This window comes from Miniopterus natalensis, chromosome 11 (genome assembly GCF_054644295.1).
Source record: "Miniopterus natalensis isolate mMinNat1 chromosome 11, mMinNat1.hap1, whole genome shotgun sequence".
Classification (NCBI taxonomy): domain Eukaryota; kingdom Metazoa; phylum Chordata; class Mammalia; order Chiroptera; family Miniopteridae; genus Miniopterus; species Miniopterus natalensis.
Genome location: NC_142091.1, coordinates 36,668,265 through 36,693,296, shown reverse-complemented (window position 1 = coordinate 36,693,296; position 25,032 = coordinate 36,668,265). Strand labels below are relative to the sequence as shown.

Sequence of the window (25,032 nt, the reverse complement as noted above, 5' to 3'; positions counted from 1 at the left end):
TCCACACCCTCCGGTGGGACTGTCGCCACTGTGGCTCACAGCCCAGCATAGAACGGAGCAGGTGCCCAGTCCTGTGTGGCTGCCAAGACACAGGAGCCCAGCTTGGTACCCACTGTGGGGTGAGCTCTGAGCCCTTAGGGGTTGCTTGATGTACTCAGGAACCAGGGGACCCCCCTCCCTTCAAGCCTCAGTATCTCCTCTGCAGGCTGGAGATCAAGGCTGGCCTCAGAGGCTGGGTGAGGATCAGAGACAGACTCTTCAGGGGCTTCCCCCCAGAGTCCCCCCTCCCCCAACAGCCCCAGATTTTTATCTGCCCTCACTTCCCAGAGGCAGCCAGTGAGCTAGAAAGATCTTCGATGCACCTTCCCTTTAGTCTTAAAAATTCACGAAGTTTATTGTGTGCTACTTCAAAACATCCCCACGTTTCTTTTCATAGAAAATATACAGATTTTCTCCAAAACTGCAGTCAAGGTGAGGTTCCAGGCGCCTCATTTACGCGGAGGCAGGCTGCTCGGCTGCCACCTGCTGCTGTCCGGGTGAAGCCGGTTGCGAATCCCCGATGATGTTGGGGTGTTGGGGGTCCCGCCGAGATGGGAGGGGGCCAGGCCGGGGCGGGCGCCCCCTCCCCGTTCCCGCCCGCAGGCGTCACCTAAGCCGCCGTTGCCATGGGCCCGCGGCAGATGGCCCGGTTTAGGGTTCCCCGAGGGCGGCGAGCCCGGATTAGGTGAATTAGGGAGCCTGAGCCCTGCAGCCGCCGCCGCCGCCGCCGGACCCTCTGCGCCATGGAGCCCCCCGCCCACCCCGCGGACCCCGCGGACCCCGCGGACCCCGGCGCCCCCGCCGAGGCGCGCGCCAAGCAGCCGGGCAAGTGGGCGCTGGTGCGCAGCCTGAACCAGGCGCTGAAGACCTACGCGGTCATGCCGGTGAGGCCCGGCCGGGGGCGGGGAGGGGGGTGCGCCCCGGGGCCGCCTCCGGGGCCTCAGTTTCCCCTCCTGCCAAGCGCCAGGAGGACCACAGGGTCGGGAAGCCTCAGGGTGCACGAAGGCGGCTGAGGGGTGTGGGGGGACTTGAAGTGCTGCGTCTGGTCCCTGCCTTGGCGTGAACTGGCCCCGCTGCCCCTCCCTGGGCGGAGAGCTTTGCATTTACCCGGGGAGGATGGGCCAGGGCCCAGACGGTCCCAGAGCAGCGAGCCCTCCAGGTGCCCCAGGGCCTCTGTAGATGTTTGCGGCCTGGCTGGCCCACGGAGTCTCCTCTGTCGCCCAAGGTTAGCAGCTGGACACTTCCTTAGGCACAGGCCCCCCAGGCAAGTCGGTTGGCTCACCTTTCCCATCTGTGAAAATGGGGCTAATAAAAGCAGATCGATTATGAGGATGGGTGCGTGTGTAGGTGTCCTGAAACAGACTCCTTTTCATTCCACAAACAGGGACTGAGCCCCAGGCCCTGACCTAGAGGAGGGACGAGGCATAAGGGACTAAGGCCCTTGATGAGAAACTGGGCTCCTGCCTGGGCAGGAAGGTGGGAGACATCCAGGACAACTCGCATTACAGGGCTCTCATCTTCACGGGCAATGACTTCCTTTTTAAGGCTGGTGAACACTGAGACCCAGAGAGTCTGAAAGACTTACCCAAAGTCACAGTGTTAGTGGCAGAACTGGGACCTGAACCCGGATCTCTTATCTATGTGTTCCCTGTGGATGTTCGCCTGCTTCCCTGAGGGGCCCCACCAGGGTTTTGGTATACCCTTGAGAACTTCCAGGCAGATCCATTCTAGGAAAACACCACTCTGGGGCTGGGAGACCGTTTGTTCCAGCCACTCATTGATAGCAGAGAAGCTGGAACTTGTCCTGAGTCACACTGCCACACTGAGGCATGTGCCACACCACAAAGGGGGTGTTCGATTCAAGGTGAGGCCCCTGGTGTGGGCACCTGTCCTGGTGGAGTGGTAGGAATGGGGCCAGATGCAGTCCTGGGCCGCCTGGAGCCTGGCCATAGGGATGGGAGGTCTGGTGGGGTTAACCTGGGCTCAGGGCTCCTTTCCACTCATCCTTCTTCCTGCACCTCACCCAATCAGCGACTCCTGACTCACGCTGTTTTTGGTTCAGGATCTGCAGATGCTCATAGTTTTATTGGTCACTGATTTGATGAGTGACTGTGGCCAAGTTCCTTTCTCTCTCTGAGCCTCAGTTTCTTCATCTGTAAAATGAAGACCCTTCCAGCCTGGCTGCGTTCTGATGTTCCAAGGGCTTTCCCTGGGACCATGGAGACTTTCCCCCTCAGGAGTTCTCAGGCCCCAGAATTCTCCTTGAAGCCTCTTAGCTGCCATTTCAACCTCTTTTCACAAGTTCGGACCTAGAGCAGAGACAGTTAAGTTACTGCCCTCCTGGTATCAGTCCTTGGTTAGGAGGGTTCTAGACACTTCTGTTTGCTATGTGGTCCTGAGCTCCTCGCCCAGCCTCTCTGAGCCTCCATATCTTGCTGACACAAGGTCTTTCATTTTGGTTTTTTGTTTCCTGAGTGGTGTGCATTTTCTTTGTTGGGTTGGGGGGTACAGGTGACTCAGAGACAGTTAACCTTGCCCTCTAACTTCCCTCAGTCCAAGCTCCCAGCTTACCTTTTGAGCCCGTGAGTCATCTGTGGACAGAGACCCTATTAGTGCTCCCCATTCTGCTCACACAAGGGGGTTCAGGGCTGGGCCCAGGGCATGCCCGGAAAATGCACCGGATTTGGAGTTTCTCAGGCTTGGCTTCATTTCTGGCTCTACCACAAAACGGCTGTGTGAACTCGGGCACGTTTCTTGACCGCCTTGAGGAGATAAGTGGAGATAGAATCTCCTGCTTAAGGGTTATCATGAGGTTCAATGAAATAGTTAATTACAGGGAAGCATCAAACTCAGTGCCTGGACCATTGTGGGGTAATTGTGAGTCAGCGCAGAACAGTGTCCTGGTGCCACAGCTGGCCTCCGGAGTCAGCCAGTGTCTTTCTCTCACACACACACTCACACACACACACTGCACACTCTCCTTCTCTCTCACACACGCTCCATTACACACTCACACACACACCCTCTCACATATGTGCTCATGTGCTCTCTCTCTGTCTCTGACTCTGAGACAAATTCTGCTTTTCTGTGTTTGACTCTGGGAAGTCACAGGTGAAAGACTCGGACTCAGCCCTGGCCTCAGAGGGCTGCAGGCTAGTGGGGAAAGGATCAGATGGCAACGACCCAGGGTGGTGCTGGCTGCCCCGAGGGATGCCTTCATTCTCCACAGACTAGCCAGGGTGAAGTTTTGAAACTCACTCCATTCCCCTGCTTAAAACCTCCCAATGGCTTCTTGTCGTACTTAAAAGCCCAGCTGCTATCCATGGCTTTTAGGACCTCTGTAACCAGGTCCCTGCCCACATTTCCCTCATCTGGCTCTGTCCCCAGAGTCTGGACCAGGATGGGCCCACAGCTGCTTTTCTGCAAATATGTGCTGAATGAATGAATAAGCTCTTCAGGAGTTGGGGAGGAGGATAGTACGGAGGTGGGGAGGGGCAGAGAGAGTTGTTATTTGTTCTGGATCTGGACAGGCAGGCAGACATCCGCTCTTTGGAAAGGTGGGGTGGGGGGCAGGTGAAGAACAGCTTGAGCAGGGCCATGTCAGGTGGCCCAAGGGCTGGCCTTCAGAGGGTGAGCAGGAAGCTCTGCTTGGGTTTGGGACTAAAGCAGTCGTGAGGATTACCTGGGGCAGTTTATGGAAGTGACCATGCAGCCGGGGCACACAGTAGATGCTCAGTAAACATGTGAGTTCTCTTCCCCTCTCAGAAGCTCTCCAGTTATTCTTAATTTTTCTGGGAAAAAGCTTGGGTTTGGAGTAAGCCTGTCTCTAACATGTGCTAATGCCCCATAAAGTGAAGACCTACAATGACAGCTATGGCTGAAAAATAGTTGTTTCCAGTGGGAATAGGAGGGGGCTGGAACAGTGACGAGTTGACCTTGGGACTCACTGAGCCCACCCCTCACTGAGACATGTGGAAACTGAGGCTCCAAGTGGTCAGTGGCTTATCCAAGGCCAAGCAGGTCCTACAACCCAGTATCCTGACTCGTAGTCCACAGCTCTTTCCCCTGGGCCATTCCCATGGGCTTATTTAAATGTGAATCCATTTTATCAGCTGTTAGGTTTCTACCTGCTGTTTGATAGTAAGTTCTATTTTTATTAGGATGTCTACATTCTCTTACTTTCCTGGGTAATTTGGGAACCACCAAAAAGAATACTCTTTAAGATTAGAATAAAACCTAAACTTTTATCTCCAGGCTAATGAAAAGCCTTTGTGTCCTGGATCTTGCCCACCTCTTATGACCACCTCTCTCTTATCAGGTCCTGACACAATGGCCTCCTTGCTGTTCTTTCCTGCCTCAGGGCCTTTGCACTTGTCATTTCCTCTGCCCAGATTTCTACCCTTGTTCTTTCCTTGTCTGGCTTCTTCTCACCTTTCAGGTCTCAGCTCAGAAATTTCCTCCACAGAGTGGCTTCCCCAGCTACTGCACCTACTGTGGGCCACTCAGTCATTCTCCACCACTGAGGGGCTTATCGCCATCACAACACTTACCACCATTCAACGTGGTCGTGTTAACATGCTTGCTCAGTTGTTTGTTTTCTGTGTTCTTCCAATTAGAGTGTAGACTCCACAGTCACTGCTCGATCTCCAGCATTTAGCTCAGTCAGTGCCTTGTATTCAGTAGGTGCTCAATACATGTTTGTTGAATGCATGATTCCTGAAAGTGGTTATTCTAAGTCCATTTCTCTGATTCTGGGTTCTACATTTGGCTTCCATGTGCCCTTACTGAGTGTGTAGTGAGAGTCAGGCCCTGTGCCAGATGCTGCAGGGGACACAAACATGAGACCCCTCCCCCTCAGGGTCAGAGCACTACCCATAAGCCAGGAGACAGTGCAACTGAACTCATATCACAGAGCCAGGTACAGAACAGTGTCACTCTGAGGAAAACATAACTATAACTATGAAAATCGACCCTGGAGGAGACAGAGGCTGTTAGGGTGTCCTGGGGGAACACTCCTTTAGGACAGAGGAGAAGTAGTTTAGGTGCCTTAGTGTTTCTACCTAAAACTCAATGAGTCTATTGTACATGTGTGAGGTATAGAGGCTTAGCAGAGCTGGGCTTTGAATAGTCCTGGGTTTGAAGCTGCCCAGCTGTGTAATCTTGGCTCTTCTCTTTGAGCCTCTGCTTACTTATCTGTAAAATGGGGACAGCAATGCTGCTACAGAGGACCCGTTGATGATATTGCATGCATACCCAGCCCAAGGCCTGGCACCAAATGGCTTCCAACAAGTCCGAGTACCCTTTTCTTCCTTCTCCTTTGGTTAGCACAAAAGTCTCTCGTGGTGGTAGGGGTCGGTCACACGATTGTTTAGAGGGGGCTCCTGAGCCCCATCCTTGCTCACCCAGCCTGGGATTATCTCTCACCCACAGGGGGACTATGTCTGGATGGATCTGAGATCCGGGCAGGAGTTCGATGTGCCCATCGGGGCGGTGGTGAAGCTCTGTGACTCTGGGCAGATCCAGGTGGTGGACGATGAAGGCAATGTGAGTAGCCCCCTGTCTTCCCCCGCCCCCATGCCTTGGGGAGGACACAGGCTGATAGGGGCCAGGGACCACGCAGTGACCCCTTCGAGGGGGTGCAAGTGGTGCCCTCCCTCTCCCCCCATTAAGTTTCCCCCACTGCCCATAGGAGAGGGCCCTTGCCCTTCTGCCCCAGGCTACCTGTTCTGTTTCCACACGCATGGTCCACTCTGTCTAGCATTAGAGACCTGGGTCTCTGCGGGCATGTGTATATGGACGCGGCAGGGGGTGACTCCAGGCTGGGGGTTCCTCGGGCACGAGCGTGCTTCAGGGTCAGACAGACAAGGTTCAAATTCCATCCTGCCCACTTACTAGCTATGCAAGCTTTGCCAAGTCTCTCTTCCTCCTGAGCCTCCGTTCTTTCTTCTGTAAAATGGGGTTAATAGGAACTGTCTCACAGGGTGTTGACCCCCAAGTGAGATCACACATGGAGAGCTCCTCAGTAAAGTGAGAGTCTGTCTATTGGTTACAGCATTGTGTGAATTCATTGTCTACCTTGATGCCCTTGGGAATCAGCCTCTCAGATTAACCCTTTATCTCTCATGGCCCCGAAGGGAAGGAACACGGGAAGTGTGAGTTGATAGGTAGTGAGATGGGGCTTTGGGGAGGGAAGGAAAGGTCTGAGGAAGGTGGGTGGTCTGGATGAGGGCTCAGAGGGGAAGACTGGGGCCTCTTAACGTGCATGCATGTGTATTATGTGTGTGTATGTGCATGGGAACATGTGGATGTGGTGCAGAGAACAGGGCTGCTACTTAGCAGGGACATGAGGGCCCCAGGGAGATTCAGTTCCACCATAATTTGTGTTGTGCTCAGTGCTATTTCCTCAGCTAGGGACACAGAGATGGGACTGAGTCCTTGTCTTAGCCTCCAAGTCTGATGGGGAGAAAGAGGGTACAGGGACTTGGAGCAGAAGGCTCTGCAGGGCAAGGGAAGGGCTCAGGACCCTGGAGGCCTGGTAATGGACATGGAGGGCTAGGGGCATCCCTGGTATCCTTCCAGCTCCCAGACACCCTCGTCAGGGTCTGCACAGCCCTTTGACCCAGTTCTGTCTTTGGGTCTTCACAGCATCTGTCACAGGCAGGGAGGGCAGCCACTGTTACCCCAGGGGAAACTGAGGCCAGAGAGGAACCACCAGAACTAGTCATACAGCTTGTAAGTGATGGTGCTGGGATTAGGACCCAGGACCTCTGGCCTCTGTGTATTCAGTTCCCCTCCCAATATCTCAGTGGCAACTTAGGGACTCAGCTTTTGTCCCCTGGGTTTAGGAGTACCTGCAATATAATTCCGGAGGCTCCAGTTCACACACTCTCCAGGAAGCCACTGTGAGGTTGCAGCCCCAGAAGGGGGCTTGGCAGCACAAACAGGCCCACTAACCTGCCGGCAGCCTCCAGGGTGGGACCCAGGGACTCTGCCTACAGGCTTGAGTTTCACTTGGGTCATGTTGCATGTCAGATGGTGTCCCGTAACTGTGTCACCGGATCTCAGAGGTCCCTTCCCACCCACCCCCACTAAGGCCCTGAGAGTGGGGGCTGCAGAGTGGGGAAGGCCATGACTGGCTGGCCTGGAGCAGGTTAGGGAGGTTGGGTTGGCCTCAGTGGAATTGGGTGCTGGGGGTTTCTGCCTCCTCTTACCCGAGCCTTTCTCACCCTCATGCCCTCTTCATCTTTCCAGGCCATCTCTTTCATCCCTCTGTCTTCCCATAGACTCCTTCAACTTGAGAGTAGGGACCAGGTGACTCATGTCTGGTTCCTCAGAGCTCAACAAAGGGTCTGCCCAGAAAATGTTCTCCATAAAGACTTGCTGAATGAATGAATGAATGAATGAATGAATGAATGAATGAATGAACGAATAAATGAAAGGTTGTGGTTCCAGTCCTCACTGGAATCTTAACACTGCCTTTGCCCAAGCCGTTTCCACTCCCAGATGCACCCCTCCCTCCCTTCCTCTACATAGCAGGTGGTCCCTGTCTTGCTGAGCTCAGTGCCTGCCGGGTCAGCTCTTTTCCAAATGTGTCACAGTCCCTGGAATTGGCCATGATCTTTCTCTCCCTCTTCCACCTTCTGTTATCCCTGTAGGGCCAGGCCTTGGTTTCTGCCCAGGTTACACTTTGGTCCATGTTGTAGGTGCCTGTGGACATTGATCTGAGGGGTACTGACCTCTCAGCTGGAAAAGGGTGGGGAGAGGCTGGGCTCTGCCATTTGACTGGGCAGGAATGTGACTCCTCACTGTGAAACAGCTCCTGGTCATTCTGTCATGAGGAATCATAATGTCCAGCACTGGTTGAGCAATTACCCAGCACCAGGGCTTTTCAGACCTAGCAGGAGAAAACAAAGGTCAGCCTTTATTGTAGCAGTTAATCTCCCAACATTTCCAAGAAGGGATTGTTATTCTAATTCCCATTTCACAGGTGAGGTCATGGAGGCTCAGGGAAGCAGTGACATGCACAGGATTATAGGGTCATGCAGTGGCTGAGCCACCTCTTATCTCTGTGCTGAACTGTTAGGGGGAAGAATTAGGAGACCAGAATTTGGGGTTGAGTGAGGAAGGCAGACAGCCTACCCAGGAGTCCCCTCCCTCTGGCCCACACTGGAACCTAGGACCCAGTCAGTGAGCAAGGACCAGGCAGAAGGAATTTTCCGACTGGATCAGCTTTTATGAGGAAATAGGGTGCCTGGGGGAGAGGAATGTTCCACTTGGGATTGGAAAGTCCAGGTGTGTTCTTCAATCTCACTACCTGGCCCATTCATGCCTTGGGAGAGCTGTGTGAGGGCCTGACCTGGATTGAATTGCTCTTGGCCCAGGAGGTGCCATGAAATGCCAGGGAAACTGGAGTTGTGGGCAATGGCTGTCCCTGTCCCTGAACCTTCTGAGGGCCTTATGCAGGCTACCACCTTACTCTTGTCCAGTTCTCTCATGTGAAGTGAGGGGATTGGAATAAGAGACCTCTGGGGTCTCCCCATGACTAGGACTTCTGTTTCTAATTCATACCTGGTCTTCAGTGATCACCAGCTGGCCATCTGTCCCATTAGAGATTCCTTGCTATGTCATTTGTGCCCGGTCCCTGTATGAGGCACTGTGGAAGGGATACAGCAGACGAGAGTCTGGCCTCCAGGAACATCCAGCCTTGGGGCAAAGTAGGAGGTCAGCACTCAGACAATGGCAACCCAGGGTGACCACTGCCTTGCAGTGGGAGACCTAGGCAACATGGCAACCCAAAGGGGGCCCTGAACCCTGCTTGGGGTGGGGGGGGGTACAGGTGGAGCATGTGAGGGTGGGCAACGGGGTCAAGGAAAGCTTTAAAAACTGGGGAACATCTGAGCTGAGCCTCAAAGGCTGAGTGGAAAGAAGGTAGAGGGGATAGCACAAGCAAGGTCACAGATGTGTTTGGGAAAGTGGACACCCTCCTTCCCTGGCTTGGAACTACAGGGCTAACTGGAGCAAAGGGTAGCAGTCCCTGTGTCCAGCTCATGCTGGCCCTTGAATGCCAGGCTGAAAAGCGAGGGAGTCAGAGAAGCGCTCAAAGCCCAGAGTGGTGGGATCAGACTGGTGCTTGAGGCAACTCCCAGGGATAAGGGGTCGGAGGGGAGTGCGGGAGGGGAGGTGGAGGACAGCAAGGGGCAGCGACCAGGTGAGAGCTGGTTGTCTGGATCAGGGGAGGGGCTTGAGATTGCCAAGGAGGGCACTTTAGAGGGTTGACTGGGTAAGAGTGGGTGACCAGTTAGGTTGGGGGTGAGGAGGGATGGGGGGGCTGATGCCCAGATTCCTGCTAAGGTCTAGGTGCTGGGGTTGGAGGGGACCTGGAGGAGAATCAGGTGTGAGAGTTCATGACATGCGCATCACACCTGCTCAGCAAGCCTGAGGGCTTGAGCTGGAAGGTGGCGGAGAGGTCCTCTTTACCCTACCCCCCAAAAGGCAGGTCCCTGCCAGGTCCTGAGTCTCCCAGGGTTCTAACATTTGGAAAGAGGGAGGGGGCTTCAGAGGTTTGGGGGTGCTTGACTCAGGTTGTGGCCGCACCTCAGAGCACAGGTCAAACTTGCTTCCCTGGAGGGCTGGGATTGTGAGCAGAAGGTGCTGAAGACTACCAGGGGGAGGGGAGGCTTTCCAGCACTGGGAGGAAACCGGGGCTTTGCAAGATTGTTGGAAGAGCCAATGCTGTTGACCAGATGCTCCACCGTCTGCCACCCGGTGGCAGCAGGGAATGTTGCAGGGAAGAGTAGGGAGAGCCAGAGGGCAATCTCCTGGTTTCTGCTTTAGCTCAAAGCAGAAACTGTGGCTGGGGAAGGAGACGGTCTGTAGCACAGGTTCATGTGCCTCTGTAGGTTTAAAAACCACTAAAAGCTTCCCTGCTCCACATACATCAACAAGCCCTATGAAAAATACCCCGAATGGGTCCACTTCTCCCCATCCCCACTGCTACTGCCCTCCTTCCCCAGCCTCAGAGCCTTTGCTTTTCCTGTTCCCTGGCCCTGGAATTTCCTCTCCCAGGGAATTCCACATTTTACAGGGTCTCTTTCTTACCATTCAGATCTCAACTTAACCGGCACCTCCTCTGAGAGGTGGTCCCTGATGACACTGTCTAAAGTAGCTCCCCTGGTGATTCTCCATCCTGTGTGTCTGTAGCTCTATTCTTGGAACTATTTGAAATTACTTCTTGTGCATTTGTTGACCTGAGGCTAGCTTTGAAACCAAGGCTAACTCCATGTATTACACTTTCCATCCCATCCTGCAAAGTGCCTGGGTTCTCTAATCCCCTTTATGACAACCGTAAGGTGGGGACAAAGTCCCTGGCCTGCCTATCTCTTCGGTCTGCAGAGAGAATCCCTAAGAGGAGGAGAGGCCCATGGTTGGGGGTCGGCAGTACTATCCTCGTGGACTCAGACCTGTTAGTACTGACAGCGTTTGGCCGCAGAAGAGAACAGAACCCTTACCAGGGTCCCACAGACAGGGGGTACACTTCCTCCCAGGGCCTTTTCCCCAGCAGGGCGCAGCCTGGGATTCAGGAGAGCAACCTGACATTAGCCTCTGTGCCTACCCCGCAGGAACACTGGATCACCCCGCAGAAGGCCACGCACATCAAGCCCATGCACCCCACGTCGGTCCATGGCGTGGAGGACATGATCCGCCTGGGGGACCTCAACGAGGCTGGCATCCTGCGCAACCTGCTCATCCGCTACCGGGACCACCTCATCTATGTGAGCGCCGCCCTGCCCAGCCTGCCCCAGCCCGCCTGCGCTGCCCAGGGGCCCAGCCTGAGCCGGCCAGGCCTGCTGCGGCCAGGGGCCAGGGATCCTCTGCCTGTATCCCTCAGTCTGCCTCATCCTTTCTTTGGGCCGTGGCCTGTGGTCTGTGGCTGGGGAAGGAGGCAGTTTGCAGCACAGGTTCATGTGCGTCTGTAGGTTTTGAAATCACTGGGAAGCCGGGGCGGAGTTGGTGAGAGGCTCAGTGCTTTGCTCGGAGACAGGGAACTGCTGCCCCTTCTGGGTCTGCTGTGGGGTCTGGGCCTATTGTTCGGTCCTCAAGGTCAAGAGAGGATGGGTTGGGAGTCTGTATCCTCAGGCAGGGGATGGAGGAGGGAACGTGCTCCTTGACCTCCCTCCCCCAAACCTCATCATCATAACCAGTCAAACACAGGCCCCGCACTCCACCCTGAAACTCAAGAGGACAAATACAGACAGTCTCGCTCAGACAGCACTGAGCTGATCCCAGGAGGTGGGCTGAGGTCATCAGAACAAGAAGGGCCCTTGGTGATCACTTAGTCCCAAGGTTCTCACACTTTTTGGCCCCAGGAACCCTTTATCCTCTTAAAAATTATTATGAACCCCAAAGTATATTTATGTAGGTGATATTGATTGATATTTACTACATTAGAAGTTAAAAGTGGGAACCTTTAAAATTTTATTAATTCATTTAAAAATAACCATAAAAATCTATTATAGCATGTTTTCATGAAAAAGAACTATACTTGCCCCCCTCCCCCCCCAAGTAGTGAGAAGAGTGACTTTGTTTTACAGTATTTTCAAATATCTTTAATGTCTGGCTTTAATGGAAGACACCTGGATTCTCATATCTGTTTCGCATCCACTCTGATGTGCTATTGTTTTGGTTGAAGTGTATGAAGAAAATCTGGCCTCACTGGTAGTTGGGTGGAAAAGAAAAGACCTTGCTGACTTCCTGAAAGGGTCTGGGGATCTTCAGAGATCTTTGGGCCACACTCAGCACTGCTGATCTAGTCCAATAGCCCCATTTTACAGACAGGAAAACTGAGATTCCACAGGTTTACAGGGTTTAGCCAGGCCCACGGCTGTGCGTTGGGGTCACAGCATGGCTCTGACCCAGCCCCTCCCTCAAGCAGCTCATGGGTGAAGGTAACTGGATGTGCAGCAGCAGGCAGAGAGCAGAGGGAGCCCCTTGAGGGCTGGTCCCCAGGCCCTGGGCAAGCTGGTGTGGAGGGCATGCTTGGGGGGCATGTGGGGTGATGAGAGCCTGAGAGAAGTGCAGAGAAGGTTCCAAGGGATTTGTAGGAGTGAGGTGTCACTCTCAGCTTGAGGAGAATGGTGGGGTTCCTGGAGGTAGGTGAGGTGGGCTGGTAGAGATGGCATTCAGGAAAGGGCACTGCATGAATAGAGGGCAGGAGGCAGGACCACGCCCGGTGAGTGAAAGGCACAGTCACTCACTCACTCAGGTTGTCAGGACTGAAGGGGAGCCAGGGAATCAGGGGGGGAGTCTGGGGGAGTCCAGGGTTGTCCCTGAGGAATCACAGCAAGGGCCCTGGCATTGTGGCCCCTCATCTGCTAAGGAGGCCCTCTGCCACCCTCCCCACTCTGGGTCCCTCTGGGCTTCAGACGCCCAAGGAGAGCCTGTGTCTGGTCCCTTTACGTCATCCATTGCACAGGCACAGCAAGCCGCTGTCGCAGGAAGCCCCTTCGCACTGACAAAGCCCCTCACTCTTTCCCTCGCCCACAGTGGGGCATGGCAGAGATGGCACACCCAGACACGAGCAGTGTCACTCAATGGGGGGGCGGGGCTAGAACTCGAGCCAAGGCCAGAGATACCCCAGGAATCTGCACCCAGCTGTTGGCAGTTCCCTCCTTGCTCTCTCCCTGGATGGCGGGTGGACACAGGAGGGTCCTGAGGCTCTCCGTGGCCATCACTCCGGCTGGGTGGAGTCTGGCGTTGGGTCTGAGGTTAGCAGGGAGCTGCCCAGCTGCCGGAGGCCACTGTCAGAGCTCATTTCCTGACCTGGTCCCTGTCAGGGTGCTGGGAGCCCCTCACAGGGAGGAGCTGAGTGAGATGGGCGTTGTCTCCACTGGGGACCCTCAGGCCATGTCTGAGAATCACTCAGAGGCATGGAGGTGGTTATTTCTCACACAGTTTGGTTTTTTTCTCAGACACACTGGTTCCTCACGTGGGAGGGAGATGGTTAGTAGCCTGAATCAAGGAACAAAGGCAAAAACAGGATTCATAAGGGTTGGGGGTGGAAAATTTCAGACAGTCCGGGGTCAGTGAATCCTGTTTGTGAAGTTTTAGGGGGTAGACTGATTGGCTGGCAGCTAGCGGAGCAGCCTGGACATTGTGTCCTTGAGTAGGCTGACTAGGGGGTCAAAGAAAAGAACTCCAGACGTTTATAGATTCTCCAGAAAATTCCAAGATCTGCACCATTTGCCTCATTAGATGTGTCACTAGTTACCTTTCTGACCACTTTTCTGGGAGAGGGAGAGGAGACTGGGAGGGGACAAGGGACGGAGCCGAGAGGAGGCATGTGTCTAAGCTGCCTTCTTATTCAGAGGCTATGGCCAGAAAACCCAGCCAGGGCACCTGGAAGATCCCAGCTCCGATGGTCCGCGGGCCTAAGATTCTGGGTGTCTGGAGAGTTGCTCTAAGAATTGCAGGGCGCAAGGAGGTTTCCTCCACTTGAGGGCTCCAGGATCCTGTGACTGGGTGGATGATGCAGGAGTACAGCAGGGCTTTGAAGAAGCAGTTGGGCCATTGTCCCACTCAGAAACCGTACCTGTCCCTAACCATGGCAACCCCTGGTCACTTCATGGCTTGGGTTACCCTGAGCACAGCCCCATACACCCAGGATTTCCTCAGATTACCACACCACTCAGTCATGAGCAGGGGAGACACCCTGTCCCTGACTGTCTGCCCTGGGCTTGCCTGCTCCAGCTGGCCAGCCCCCCAGGAGCCTGAGGGACAGACAGTGCCCCAGGGCCAAAAATAGGAGAGGGACCCCAGAGAACACCTAGAAATCTCTCACTGGATGGTGGCAGAGGCCAGGGGCTGTCCCTGGGCTCTGCAGGGGAGAGGTGGCAGGGCTGATGGGGACCCAGGACTTCGTTGAACAGAGGTCTGGAAGCCTGGGTCCAGGTCTTGGCATGTGGCCTCTGCAGAGTCTCTGCCACTCTCTCATCACAGCCTTCTCGCTGGCACAGTGAGACTCCTTGGGTGGACACCTCTGTGACTTTGGGAAGGTATGTGTGTCCTAGGATGTGTGTTTTGGTTTCCATGATCTGCTAAGGTAGAGGCCGCAGGCTGGCCAGCCTGAGGGCTTCCCGGAGGAGGTGAAGCTTGAAAAAACCGATTCCTGCCACATCGTCTCTGGCCCCAGGGAGGCCCCCTGGTCTCCCCAGGAGACTTGGAGGCCCCTTAGGACTTGTGTGCTGTGCTCAAGGCTCGGGAATGGTCCTTATCTGTCCTCCAGCCCAGCCCATGGCCCCATAGGGCAGGTTTTATTACTGGAGACTTGAGCAAGAGGCCTGTGCTGGGTAGGTGGGCATTAACTGTCTGCTGACTGTGGACTCTCGGAGAGAGAGAGCCAGAGGGCTCAGGAAGCAGTGCTGAGTGTCTCGGGATGGCTGGGCACCGAGGCCCAGAGGGGCAGGCAAGCCTGGGTCTCGCTGCTAGCCTCTTGCTCCCCACCACCCCGCGCCTCCCCTTCCCCAGCAGCAGCTCCACAGTCCCCAAGGTGCATCCTCAGATTTGGGGAAGTCCAGGTGGGAAGGAGAGAGCTGGGGCTCTGCTGCCACGGTCCCTTGCGCATCCCAGTCCCTGCTTATCTGCTGTGTGAGCTTGAAGTCTTCCCCTTCTCGGAGGCTCAGTTCTCCCGAGAAGGGAATGTGACTACACCTCTCAGTGGCCTTCTGAGGAGCTAAGGGGGAGACGGAGTGCAAGTTGCAAAGTGCACTTTTGAACCCGACAGGGAACTTCCTGGCGGTTGGTGTGTTTTTGTCCTTCTGCCGGGGAGGGTCCTCCCCCTGAAGGAAGAGGCCTTGTGTTTATTATTTGTTTTGAAATGGGTATATGTGCTACAAATTAGAACTTTTTCCTTCTGCCATGCAGAGAACCACAGCCGTTAATTTCTAATCTATCCTCCAAAAGGAAGGCTATATATCTCTCCCTCCCCGGCTCCCGGGTTCCACACTGCTCCTACCGTCTGTCCTCACTGTGAATCATGGGGTCAGGCGGGCCAGATGAAGGCCTGTGATGGATATATGTATAGGTCATCCCTTGGTCTATACAGGGGATTGGCTTCAGGACCACCAGCCAATACCAAAGTCCAGGTTGCTCAAGTCCCTTGTATAAAAAGGTGTAGCATTGCCCTGGCCCTGGCTGGCATTGCTCAGTGGTTAGAGCATCAGCCTGTGCACTGAAGGGTCAGGGGTTCGATTGCCTGTCAAGGGCACACACCTGGGTTGCAGGTTCAATCCCCACCCCCAGTCGGGGCCTGTGCAGGAGGCAACCAGTCGATGTGTCTCTCACATCGATGTTTCTCCCTCTCTCTGCTCCCTCCCTCGCTCTCTCCCTCCCTCCCTTCCACTCTCTCAAAAATCAATGGAAAAAATATCCTCAGGTGAGAATTAACAATAACAAAAAGGTGTAGTCGTTGCATATAACCCACACACATCCTCCTGTATACTTTAAATCATCTCTAGATTACTTATAATACCTAATACAATGTAAATGCTATGTAAATAGTTGTTACACTGCATTGTTTAGGGCAACAAGGGCAATAAAAAGTCTGTACATGTTCAGTCCAGACCCCACCATCATAGGCCTAACTACATAGTACGTCAGCAACAGTGTAACCCCCCCAAATATTTTTGATCCGTGTTTGGTTGAATCCAAAGATGGGGAACCCGTGGATGCAGAGGGCTGACTGTATATGTATATACATCATATATATGGTGTAAGAAATATATATACGATTAAAAATTCTTGTCTACCCAGCCTGTAGCATGTTCCCACACTGTTCTGTGCTTTTCCACTAGCCACGTACGTGTCCGGGCCATCCTTCCCACCAGTGTATGTGGGGCTGCCTCAGTGTTGCTGACAGGCTTGTCCCCTGAGCTCCCTTCCCTGCTATTTCCTGGGCAGCAGGTACTTTCTTCACCCATTAATGTAGTCGCCCTTTCAGTTAGTCAGCACACATTTGCTGAGCATCCTATGTGCTGTGCAGGGTATAGGGGAGAGCAAGGCTGGGGGCAGGGCCTTGGACCAGAATTACAGGGTCAGGTGGGCCAGGTGAAGGGCTGTGATGGGTCACACAGGAGGGTGCCCGACTGCCTGCAGGGGCCCCATCTCAGCTTGGACAGGAAAGATGGGCAGGAATTAGCTGGGTGAAGGACAGAGGATGGAGTATGAGGTTTTTAAGTAAGGTGTTTAATATGGAGGGAGCCTCTGGCTGTGAGGTGCAGCTGGCGAGGGCCAGGGCTAGGGGTCTTGTGGTCAGGGAAAGGATATGGACTTTGTCTTGAGGCCATGGGAAGCCACCTGAGGGTTTTCAGGAGTTGCCAACGTGCTCAGACATTTAAAAAGCTGACCCTGCTTGCAGTAGAAGATAGATGGTAGGAGGCAGTGTGGAACTTGGAGCCCAGGAGGGAGGTGCCTGGCCAGGGGGTGTCCATGCTGATGGAGAGAGGTGGGCTGGTAGGAAGGAGAGGGAGGTGTCGAGGGGACTCCCAGGTCCTGCCCTGCCTGGTAAAGGATGGTGGTGGCATTGCTGGCTGAGCTGCAAGGCTGAGGAGGAGCAGGCTTGGAAGGGAGAGGAGCTCTGCTCTGGACAGGCAGGTGGACATCAAGTGGGAACATCCAGGAGGCAGGGGGCTGAGAGGCCTGGTTCTCAGGAGGGCCCTCTGGACTGTGGGCACAGTGGAGAGGGCCATGGAAGCCCTTGTGGGAGAAGGGGGTCGAGGCCCAGGCCTGGGAAGGCTGTTCCTGGTGTCTCTGAATGCCCTTGGCCCTCTCTGGCATTGCCCTTTCCCCACCCTGGGTCACGGAGCCTGCTCTCAGGCCACCTCTGGCTCTGACTCCCCTCCCGGTGACTGGGTCATTAGGTCTGAAATACTGTCTCTGCCTCCAGCCTCTGCGGCTGCTATTCATCTTCCCACAGCTGCCAGGGCCACCTTTCTCCCGCAGACCTCCCAAATGTCACGCCCTTTCATGCTTCTGTGCTTGAGTCCCACTGAGAGGCCTCGACCCCCCTCTCACATGGGCCTCCTCCGAGCTCCCACAGCCCCAGGTTTTCCCTTCCTGGCCCCCAGTGTCTTGCTGCCAGCCGAGTGCCGCAGAAAAGGGGTCCTGAATGACCGCATGGAGCCGGCCATGCTCTGTGGGTCACCGGCCAGGCGGCTGAGCTTCGCCTTATGAAGGAGGTATAAAGAGGAAAGGACAGCCGCTCTGCCCCAGGCGCCTGGCAAAGGTCATGCCCTTTGGTCTTCACAATAGCCTGGGAGGTGGATGTGAACCATCCCCCACTTTTACGGATGAGCAAACTCAGGCTTAACGACTCAAAGTGATCTGCCAAAGGGCTTTTCTTTGTGGTCACTCCCCCACCCAGGGACCAGAGTCCAGCTGGTCCCACAGCCGGGCAGGGCTGAGCTGTAGGGGAAGATGCCGGGGTGTCGGCAGGTTCTGCTCTGAGAAGCTAGCCCAGCCCTGGGCTGTGTGGGGTGTTGTTGGTGGAGAAGGACCTTATCTCCCTGTTCCCCACTGACCAGTTTCCAACCTCAGATCAGCTGTGGCGGGTGGGTGAGTGCGGCACAGAGCCTGCTCCGCACTTGGCCTCCCCGCTCCCCTTCAGCCCCCCTGTTCCCCGGTCCTGCCCTGTCTCCCCCTGCTTGGGCTCTTGTGCACTGTCAGTTGGTCAGCATGGTGAGGCTCAGCTGCCTCTGGCATGGGCTGCTTGAAGGAAGAGCCCGGGAGGGAGAGGAGAGTCCTGCGGGGCACAGAGAAGGGTGGTGCTAGGCCAGGTCTCCTACCCCAGGGCTGCAGAGCCAGGACTGGATCCCGGGTGTCAGGCGCTCAGCCCAGGGCTTTGAGCCACCACACCTGGCCCCTGGGGTGGGCGTTTTCCCTGCCAGCAGCAGTGCCTTTCCTACATGGCCACCTTGGGCTGAGGCTGCTGGGGCATGGCTGTGGCACTAAGCCCTAGGCTGGAGGGGATGGGTGGGACTGTCACCTCCCCTATGAGATCACATCTTTCTTCAGCCTGTCTAAGCCCAGATGTCAACACATCCATCACCAATTACAGTCTCAGACTGACTTTTTCAGGTTGGGGTGGGAAGGGGCAGGAGGAGGGAGCAGTAACCCCTAAGTGCTTCACTGTGTTTTGGTGGCCTTGTTGTCCCTTAAGTGGCAGGGCTGGGGCCCACAGCAGGAAATTTTGCACACAGGTGGGCATTCTGTGCACTAAGAAAGGAACCCACAGAGAGGGGTCCCCAGAAGGCACTCTGAGATGCATTGGCCCTGAGCCTGCACTGCCCAGGATGTCTAAAGGGCTCTGTGTCTGAGGATGGGCAGTGCTGCAGGGACTGGGGCCCACTCAGCCCCCAAACCATATACCCCAGTCCCGTCAGCTCTTTATGGCTTGTTTCCATTCCCTCTGTTCTAGAAGGATCCAGTTTAGAATTTCACTCTAGAAGTTTGGGCTGCAAGGCTTGGGGGCAAAGTGAGCCAGCACTTAAGGAGTAGTTATAGTGTGCTGTGAATTTTCTTTAGTTGTCATAAGTAATTGTTTTGTGCCCATTTTACAGATAAAGATAAAGAAATCAAGGCTTAGAGACCCTCTCCTCACTTCCTCCCTTCATCAAATGTTACTGACCCCTACTCTGAGCCAGACCCAATACCAGTCTGAAGACCTGCCCCCAGATCATAGGGAGGCAGGATTCTGACCCCAGAGCCATGTGACTCCAAAGCCAGTGCTGCCCCTTCCAGAGGGATGAAGCAGGCAGACCTGAGCGCTTTCTACAGTCAGAGCCTCCCACACGGGGCGTGGTGAGCTCCTTGGTCTTTGTTATCCACAGACATACACAGGCTCCATCCTGGTGGCTGTGAACCCCTACCAGCTGCTTTCCATCTACTCGCCAGAGCACATCCGCCAGTACACCAACAAGAAGATTGGGGAGATGCCCCCGCACATCTTCGCCATCGCCGACAATTGTTACTTCAACATGAAACGCAACAGCCGTGATCAGTGCTGCATCATCAGGTGGGCGGCCCAGCACCAGTGTGGCGCTCCAGGCCTAACCCCAGAGCTCTAGCTATGTGCTTCTGCTAATGTCTCATAATATAATCACGTCCCCTTCCCTGGGTCTTATATCTCTGTTAATGCTACCAACGCTCATGTTAGCTTTTGAGGCCAACCTTACTTACTGCTGGTTCCTGTTAAGTTATGGTCAGTTGAAAGCTCAGGATCCTGTTCTTTCTTGGGCAGAGTGCAAAAGGACAGAGCATGATCCAACATCTAATACATACCATGCTCTGTGGCAAGTAGGGGTGGAAGGTTGTGCATGTCTGAATGAAGGGGAAGGAACCTAACCTTCAGCTGTGGCAGAGCAATGAGCTCCCTTAGCCTTCCTCCAGCCCTGGAAGGTCTATAGTGTCAGCCCATTACACAGATGGGGGAGGGGGGGGAAGCAGCTTGGGCTACAGTCCCGTGGGGAGGGGAACAATGCAGACTGTGACAGGCCCTGCCTTTCTCTGGGAATCCTCTGCAGTGGGGAGTCTGGGGCAGGGAAGACCGAGAGCACGAAGCTGATCTTGCAGTTCCTGGCTGCCATCAGTGGGCAGCACTCATGGATCGAGCAGCAGGTGCTGGAGGCCACCCCCATCCTGGAAGGTAGGGCCAGGGATCCCAGGGCGGGGTGGGGTGGCTGGGTGGGGGCTGACCTTGCCCGTGACCCTCTACCCACCCTGAAGCATTCGGGAATGCCAAGACCATCCGCAACGACAACTCAAGCCGCTTCGGGAAGTACATTGACATCCACTTCAACAAGCGGGGTGCCATCGAGGGCGCCAAGATAGAGCAGTACCTGCTGGAGAAGTCACGCGTCTGTCGCCAGGTGGGCCCGGGGCCGGGGACAGAGCTGGGCCTGCACAGGACCTGGAGCCACAGTGCTGGGTGGTATTTACACCATCTGAATAGCCTCAGTTGTCCCTGGGCGGCTGCCTGCTTGCCTGTGTCTGAAATCCCACCAGGGGAGCTTTTTCATAAAAGCCTGTTGTTAAAACAGCAAACCATGTTCCTACTCTTGACTGATTCCTGATGGCCTCCTGATGGCCTCCTCCTGCCCTCCTGCCCTCCTGCCCCTGTCGCCTAACACCTGTGCCCACATTTTCAGGCCCCTGATGAAAGGAATTACCACGTGTTCTACTGCATGCTGGAGGGCATGAGTGAGGACCAGAAGAAGAAGCTGGGCCTGGGCCAGGCCACGGACTATAACTACTTGGCTATGGTGAGGCCCGGTGGGGGAGCCAGGGAGGGGGCCATCCATCCTACTGGGGTTGGGGCAGCCTGCCCAGCCCCTCCCTAGCTCTAGGCTCCGTGCGTGGGAATTTCCTTGTGGGCTTTCTCCTGTCCCCTCACCCGCCCCAGTCTACCCTGGGCTTGCGTGTGCCATAAGGTCTGTTCCCTACTTGGGCACACACCTGCCCAAGACACACCATAGACACACATTTTAAATGTGTGTAGGTGTCCTAGACCCAGGGACACATAAACACGCACACCTATGTGTACATGCACACGGACCCACCTGTACACATACGCTGTGTTAGTTGAGTCTTTGAGGACATGAAGACTGGGACCTCTGCCAGGCCCCCAGGAGTGCAGGGTGCAGGTCGCTGTGGCTTCGTATTCGAGGGCTCGCTGATTGCAGGGCTCTTGTGCCAGCCTCTTGCCGCTGGCAGACCACCAAGGGCTATTGCTACCAACCTGAACTAAGTGGGTGGCCATGCACACTGCAGGCTGGCTTGGGGGGCACCAGCTTCCTTAGTCTTGGGGAAACCTTATTGCTGGTTGCCTGGAGCTGGCTGGACTGAGCCAATGGCACCTGAGGGATGTGGGACAACAAAGACACAGGCATGTGTGTATATGTGTGTTATAGGTATAACAGGTCTTCCTGGACACTTCCTGTAGCTGCTTGGCCTGGCACACTTGCACACACACACACACACATACACACACAAACACACGAGTCTTATAGGCACACACAGTGGGGCAGGCCCTGTCAATGGTCCTTCCACCCCAGGCTGCATCTGGTAAGGGGTTCAAGTCCCTGAGGGTGGGTGTCCATGGGTTGAGGGGAGCATGGAAATGCTTTGGTGCTGTGCCTGCCAGGAAGGGTGACAGACCAGGCCTGGCATCAGTGACTCAGCTCCTCTTACTCATGAGAAAATGGGGCATCCAGGGTTTAGATCTAGGAAATGTGTCCTTGAGGAGCCCAGGCAGAGCTTTCTAGACTTTCTGGAGGAGTTGTGGTCTCACTAGGTGAGGTCTGTGCCCAGAGAGCCCCAGGTTGGCTTGGCTTGTCAGTGAGGGCCCCCCCCGATGCTCTCTTGCACCCACTCTCCCACTCTTGCCCACCAGGGTAACTGCACAACCTGTGAGGGCCGGGAGGACAGCCAGGAGTATGCCAACATCCGCTCTGCAATGAAGGTTCTCATGTTCACCGACACCGAGAACTGGGAGATCTCGAAGCTCCTGGCCTCCATCCTGCATCTGGGAAACCTGCAGTATGAGGGTGAGGGGCCGAATAGCACCCCACTCCCCCTAACCCTGCACTGGATCCCGGGCAGCGTTACACCTAGCTGTCCAGGGGATACTGGTGGCTCAGTTTCTGTCTCAGCATGTACCTTCTTTGGGAGAATGCACCTGTGGTGGATTTGAATAGGTCTCCTGGCTTCAGGTGTGGTTTCGTTGCGCCGAAATTCCACCACGGAGATGTACATATAAACTGTAATGGGGGTTGACTATTGGCCCTTTAAGGCCACTTCCAAATTTAGTGTCATCTTTAAGGTCAGATGTCTTGGAGAGGTGTTAAATTTTTTAATTAATTCATGCTAAGGTGTGAGTGACAAAATAGCCATCCTCAGAAAAGGGGGAAGGCTAGAAAAGAGAACACATTCACTCATCTAACACTCCCTGGTCACCTACTATGTGCAGGCTGGGAGGTGGCCCTCTGAGGCAGGCACCAAGTCCCACTTTGCTCTTGTCCCACATGGCCCCTAGACTTGAGCTTAAGTCAAAACTGTCCCTGTGGGAAAGTTTTAGTGAATGAATGAATAATCCCAGCTCTAAGAAGCTTATAGTCTAGTGAGTCTTAAAAGACTAAGAGAATGCATAAATAATGTAACAACAAATCGATGTTTCTTTCTCTCTCTAAAAAGGAGAGACTAAGAGAAATGAAGAAAGGGTCACCAAGCAGAAGGAAGAGTTGATGCAAAGTCTCTGAGGCCTGAGGGAGCAGGGCACATTTGGGGGAGAACAAATAGTACCAGGCACTAAACTGAGCAAGTTCATGAAACCTGTCTCACAGGAGCCACGGGTTGTTCTGGGAGCCTGGAGTAGAGGCTGGAGGGGAGGGGCATGACTGCCAGTGTCTGATACCTGGGTGCCAGGCATAGAGCCAGATGTTGGATACACACAGTTTCTATGCTCATGGTGCTCATAGTTCATGATGAGAACATTCATCCAACATACACTGACCCAGAGAAGCATTTAACCACAGCAAGCCCCTGAGTGCAAGTGTGGCATTCAGTCCCCTTAGACCGCCCCCTTTTCCCCATGCCCACCCTTCCTTGCCTGAAACTGTGCCCTCTTGCTGCTAACAGCCCGAACATTTGAAAACCTGGATGCCTGCGAGGTCCTCTTCTCCCCATCCCTGGCCACGGCCGCATCGTTGCTCGAGGTCAGTGCCCAGCCTTCTGTCCCCACAGCTGCTTTTGTCTCTCTCAGAGGGACAGTTTTGACTCCAGGCTCAGGGGCTGGGCATGTGGGACTCAAGGAGCTGGGGCCTCTGCTTGGGAAAGTTCTAGAAATTCAACACTGAGAGCACACTGTGTACAGAACCTGTGCTGGGCATGGGTCCCTAGGAGGAGTAGAGCCCAGAGCTTGGGAGCCACATTACCTGTCTTAGCCCAGTTGCTCCTGGGGATGGTGGGGGCTTAGGGGACCAGGGTTGGGGACCCTGAGTAAATCAGTCTGTTAGTCTTTTAGCAAACACTTACTAGGCTCCTGGGATGAAAAACTGCATCGAATAAAGCCAGAGCAAGAGCAAGAGCAAATCCTGGGAGGGACAGGTAACAGGCTGTGGGGACAGGCAGGGGCTGTCAAAGAGGGAGCAGTTCCTTCCAGGTAGTGTTTGGGTGAGATTCAGTGGTTGGGGAGGATTTGGCTTTAGGGCCGTGGGGAAGGGCATTCTGAGTGAAGGGAACAGTCTGACTGGTCATGAAGTGAGAAGAGGATTCTAGGTGTGGTGGGAGCTCTAGGGAGGGATTAGCTGGCAAGTGGCTGGGTGAGCTCCTAGATGTCGCTCCACCAGGTGAACCCCCCAGACCTGATGAACTGTCTGACCAGCCGCACCCTCATCACCCGTGGTGAGACGGTGTCCACCCCGCTCAGCAGGGAGCAGGCGCTGGATGTTCGAGATGCCTTTGTCAAGGTGGGTTTATGGAGTGGCCTCCTACCCTCCCCACTCCTCCGGAGGATGGGTTGTTGATGGGCAGGAGCTGAGGAGTCCTCAGAGCTGGTGGACATTTGGGCCATGACTCTGGCCTGCCCTTGGGCCCAGGCTCCGGCCACTGGCTCTCTCTGGGGCCTGAGCAAGTCTGCCTTCCGCTGAGTCCCACATGGGTTGGGGGTTGTGCCTTCCAGGGGCCCTGCCAGCTCTGGTCGCCTTGGGCCCTCCACCCTGGTCACCCACCAAGAATGGGCCCTCCAATCTTGTTCCTCATGCTGGGTCATATTCTTTGGGCACTCTGTCTGCTGTGCTGTTCTTAGCTCAGGGGACACCCTCTCTGGTCTCTTCAGAGAAGACATTGAATAAGGGCTGGATTTGGTGGGGAGGGCTCCAAATCCTGCCTGTTTCCACAGTCACAGGTTTGCTATTCATTGCGTTCCTCCCTGCTCTAGGCCCTGTGCTGAGCTCTGGGACCCTCAAGGTATTCAGAGCTGATGGGGAGACAGAGATGGATGGAGAAATGGAACCCCAAAGGGCTCCTTCCCAAACTGTGAAATCAGGGAAGGTTCCTTGGGGGAGTTTTCAAAAATGAATAGGAATTTTTCAAGCAGAAAAGGGTGCTCCAGGCAGAGGGAACAGCTTGAGTAATGGCTTGGGAGTTTCAAAGAGCATGCTATCCCATGGAAGGGGCCGGAGCAAGGCCACAGAGGGCCCAGGAGCTGGGCCTGTCTCCATGGGAGGGTGTGGCTGGGTCCAGAGGCTGAAGCAGTCGCCCTGCCTCTCAGGGGATCTACGGGCGGCTCTTCGTGTGGATTGTAGACAAGATCAATGCCGCGATTTACAAGCCCCCCTCCCAGGACGTGAAGAACTCTCGCCGGTCCATCGGCCTCCTGGACATCTTTGGATTCGAGAACTTCTCTGTGAACAGGTAACATGTGGAGCTCCACCTGAGAGGTTGGAGAGTCCACAACAAGAACGCTGCACATGGAGCCAGAGCTGGGCCCCTGAGCCGTAGAGCAGGGCCAACACCCACTCATCCCATGTGTCCCCTGTGTCCCCTGTGCACCCCTCCCCCAGCTTTGAGCAGCTCTGCATCAACTTCGCCAACGAGCACTTGCAGCAGTTCTTCGTGCGGCACGTGTTCAAGCTGGAGCAGGAGGAGTATGACCTGGAGAGTATCGACTGGCTGCACATCGAGTTCACTGACAACCAGGAGGCCCTGGACATGATCGCCAACAAGCCCATGAACATCATCTCCCTCATTGATGAGGAGAGCAAGTTCCCCAAGGTGGGCCTGCGGCAGGGAGGGACCCTCGGCACCGAGCCTCAGCTTTTCTCCTCTGCAAAATGGGGCTAATGACACTTGCCAGTTAGGGTAGCTCTGGTGTATTTATCTGACATCTGGAAATCACCTATAGTCCTTTGGGTTCTGCACCAAATAATGAAGATCTAAGCATGT

The 25,032-nt window shown here is 54.9% G+C and overlaps 1 protein-coding gene across 4 annotated transcripts in view; it reads left to right on the top strand.

The window, feature by feature from the left end:
• The first annotated feature begins 782 nt into the window (after positions 1-782).
• MYO7A (myosin VIIA) overlaps positions 783-25,032 on the top strand; it is a 66,482-nt gene continuing 42,232 nt past the window's right edge. For 3 of the 4 annotated variants that reach the window (XM_087822202.1, XM_087822201.1, XM_087822200.1), the window contains exons 1-11: positions 5,458-5,583; positions 10,659-10,811; positions 18,921-19,105; positions 19,614-19,735; positions 19,816-19,958; positions 20,238-20,351; positions 21,482-21,635; positions 22,726-22,802; positions 23,436-23,555; positions 24,359-24,501; positions 24,651-24,861. In XM_087822202.1, coding sequence (XP_087678328.1) covers positions 5,485-5,583; positions 10,659-10,811; positions 18,921-19,105; positions 19,614-19,735; positions 19,816-19,958; positions 20,238-20,351; positions 21,482-21,635; positions 22,726-22,802; positions 23,436-23,555; positions 24,359-24,501; positions 24,651-24,861 — 1,521 coding nt within the window. In that variant the 5' untranslated portion in view covers positions 5,458-5,484. Of the gene's footprint in view, positions 924-5,457; positions 5,584-10,658; positions 10,812-18,920; positions 19,106-19,613; positions 19,736-19,815; positions 19,959-20,237; positions 20,352-21,481; positions 21,636-22,725; positions 22,803-23,435; positions 23,556-24,358; positions 24,502-24,650; positions 24,862-25,032 lie in introns of those variants that run through there. The other variant, XM_087822199.1, reaches the window with a different exon arrangement.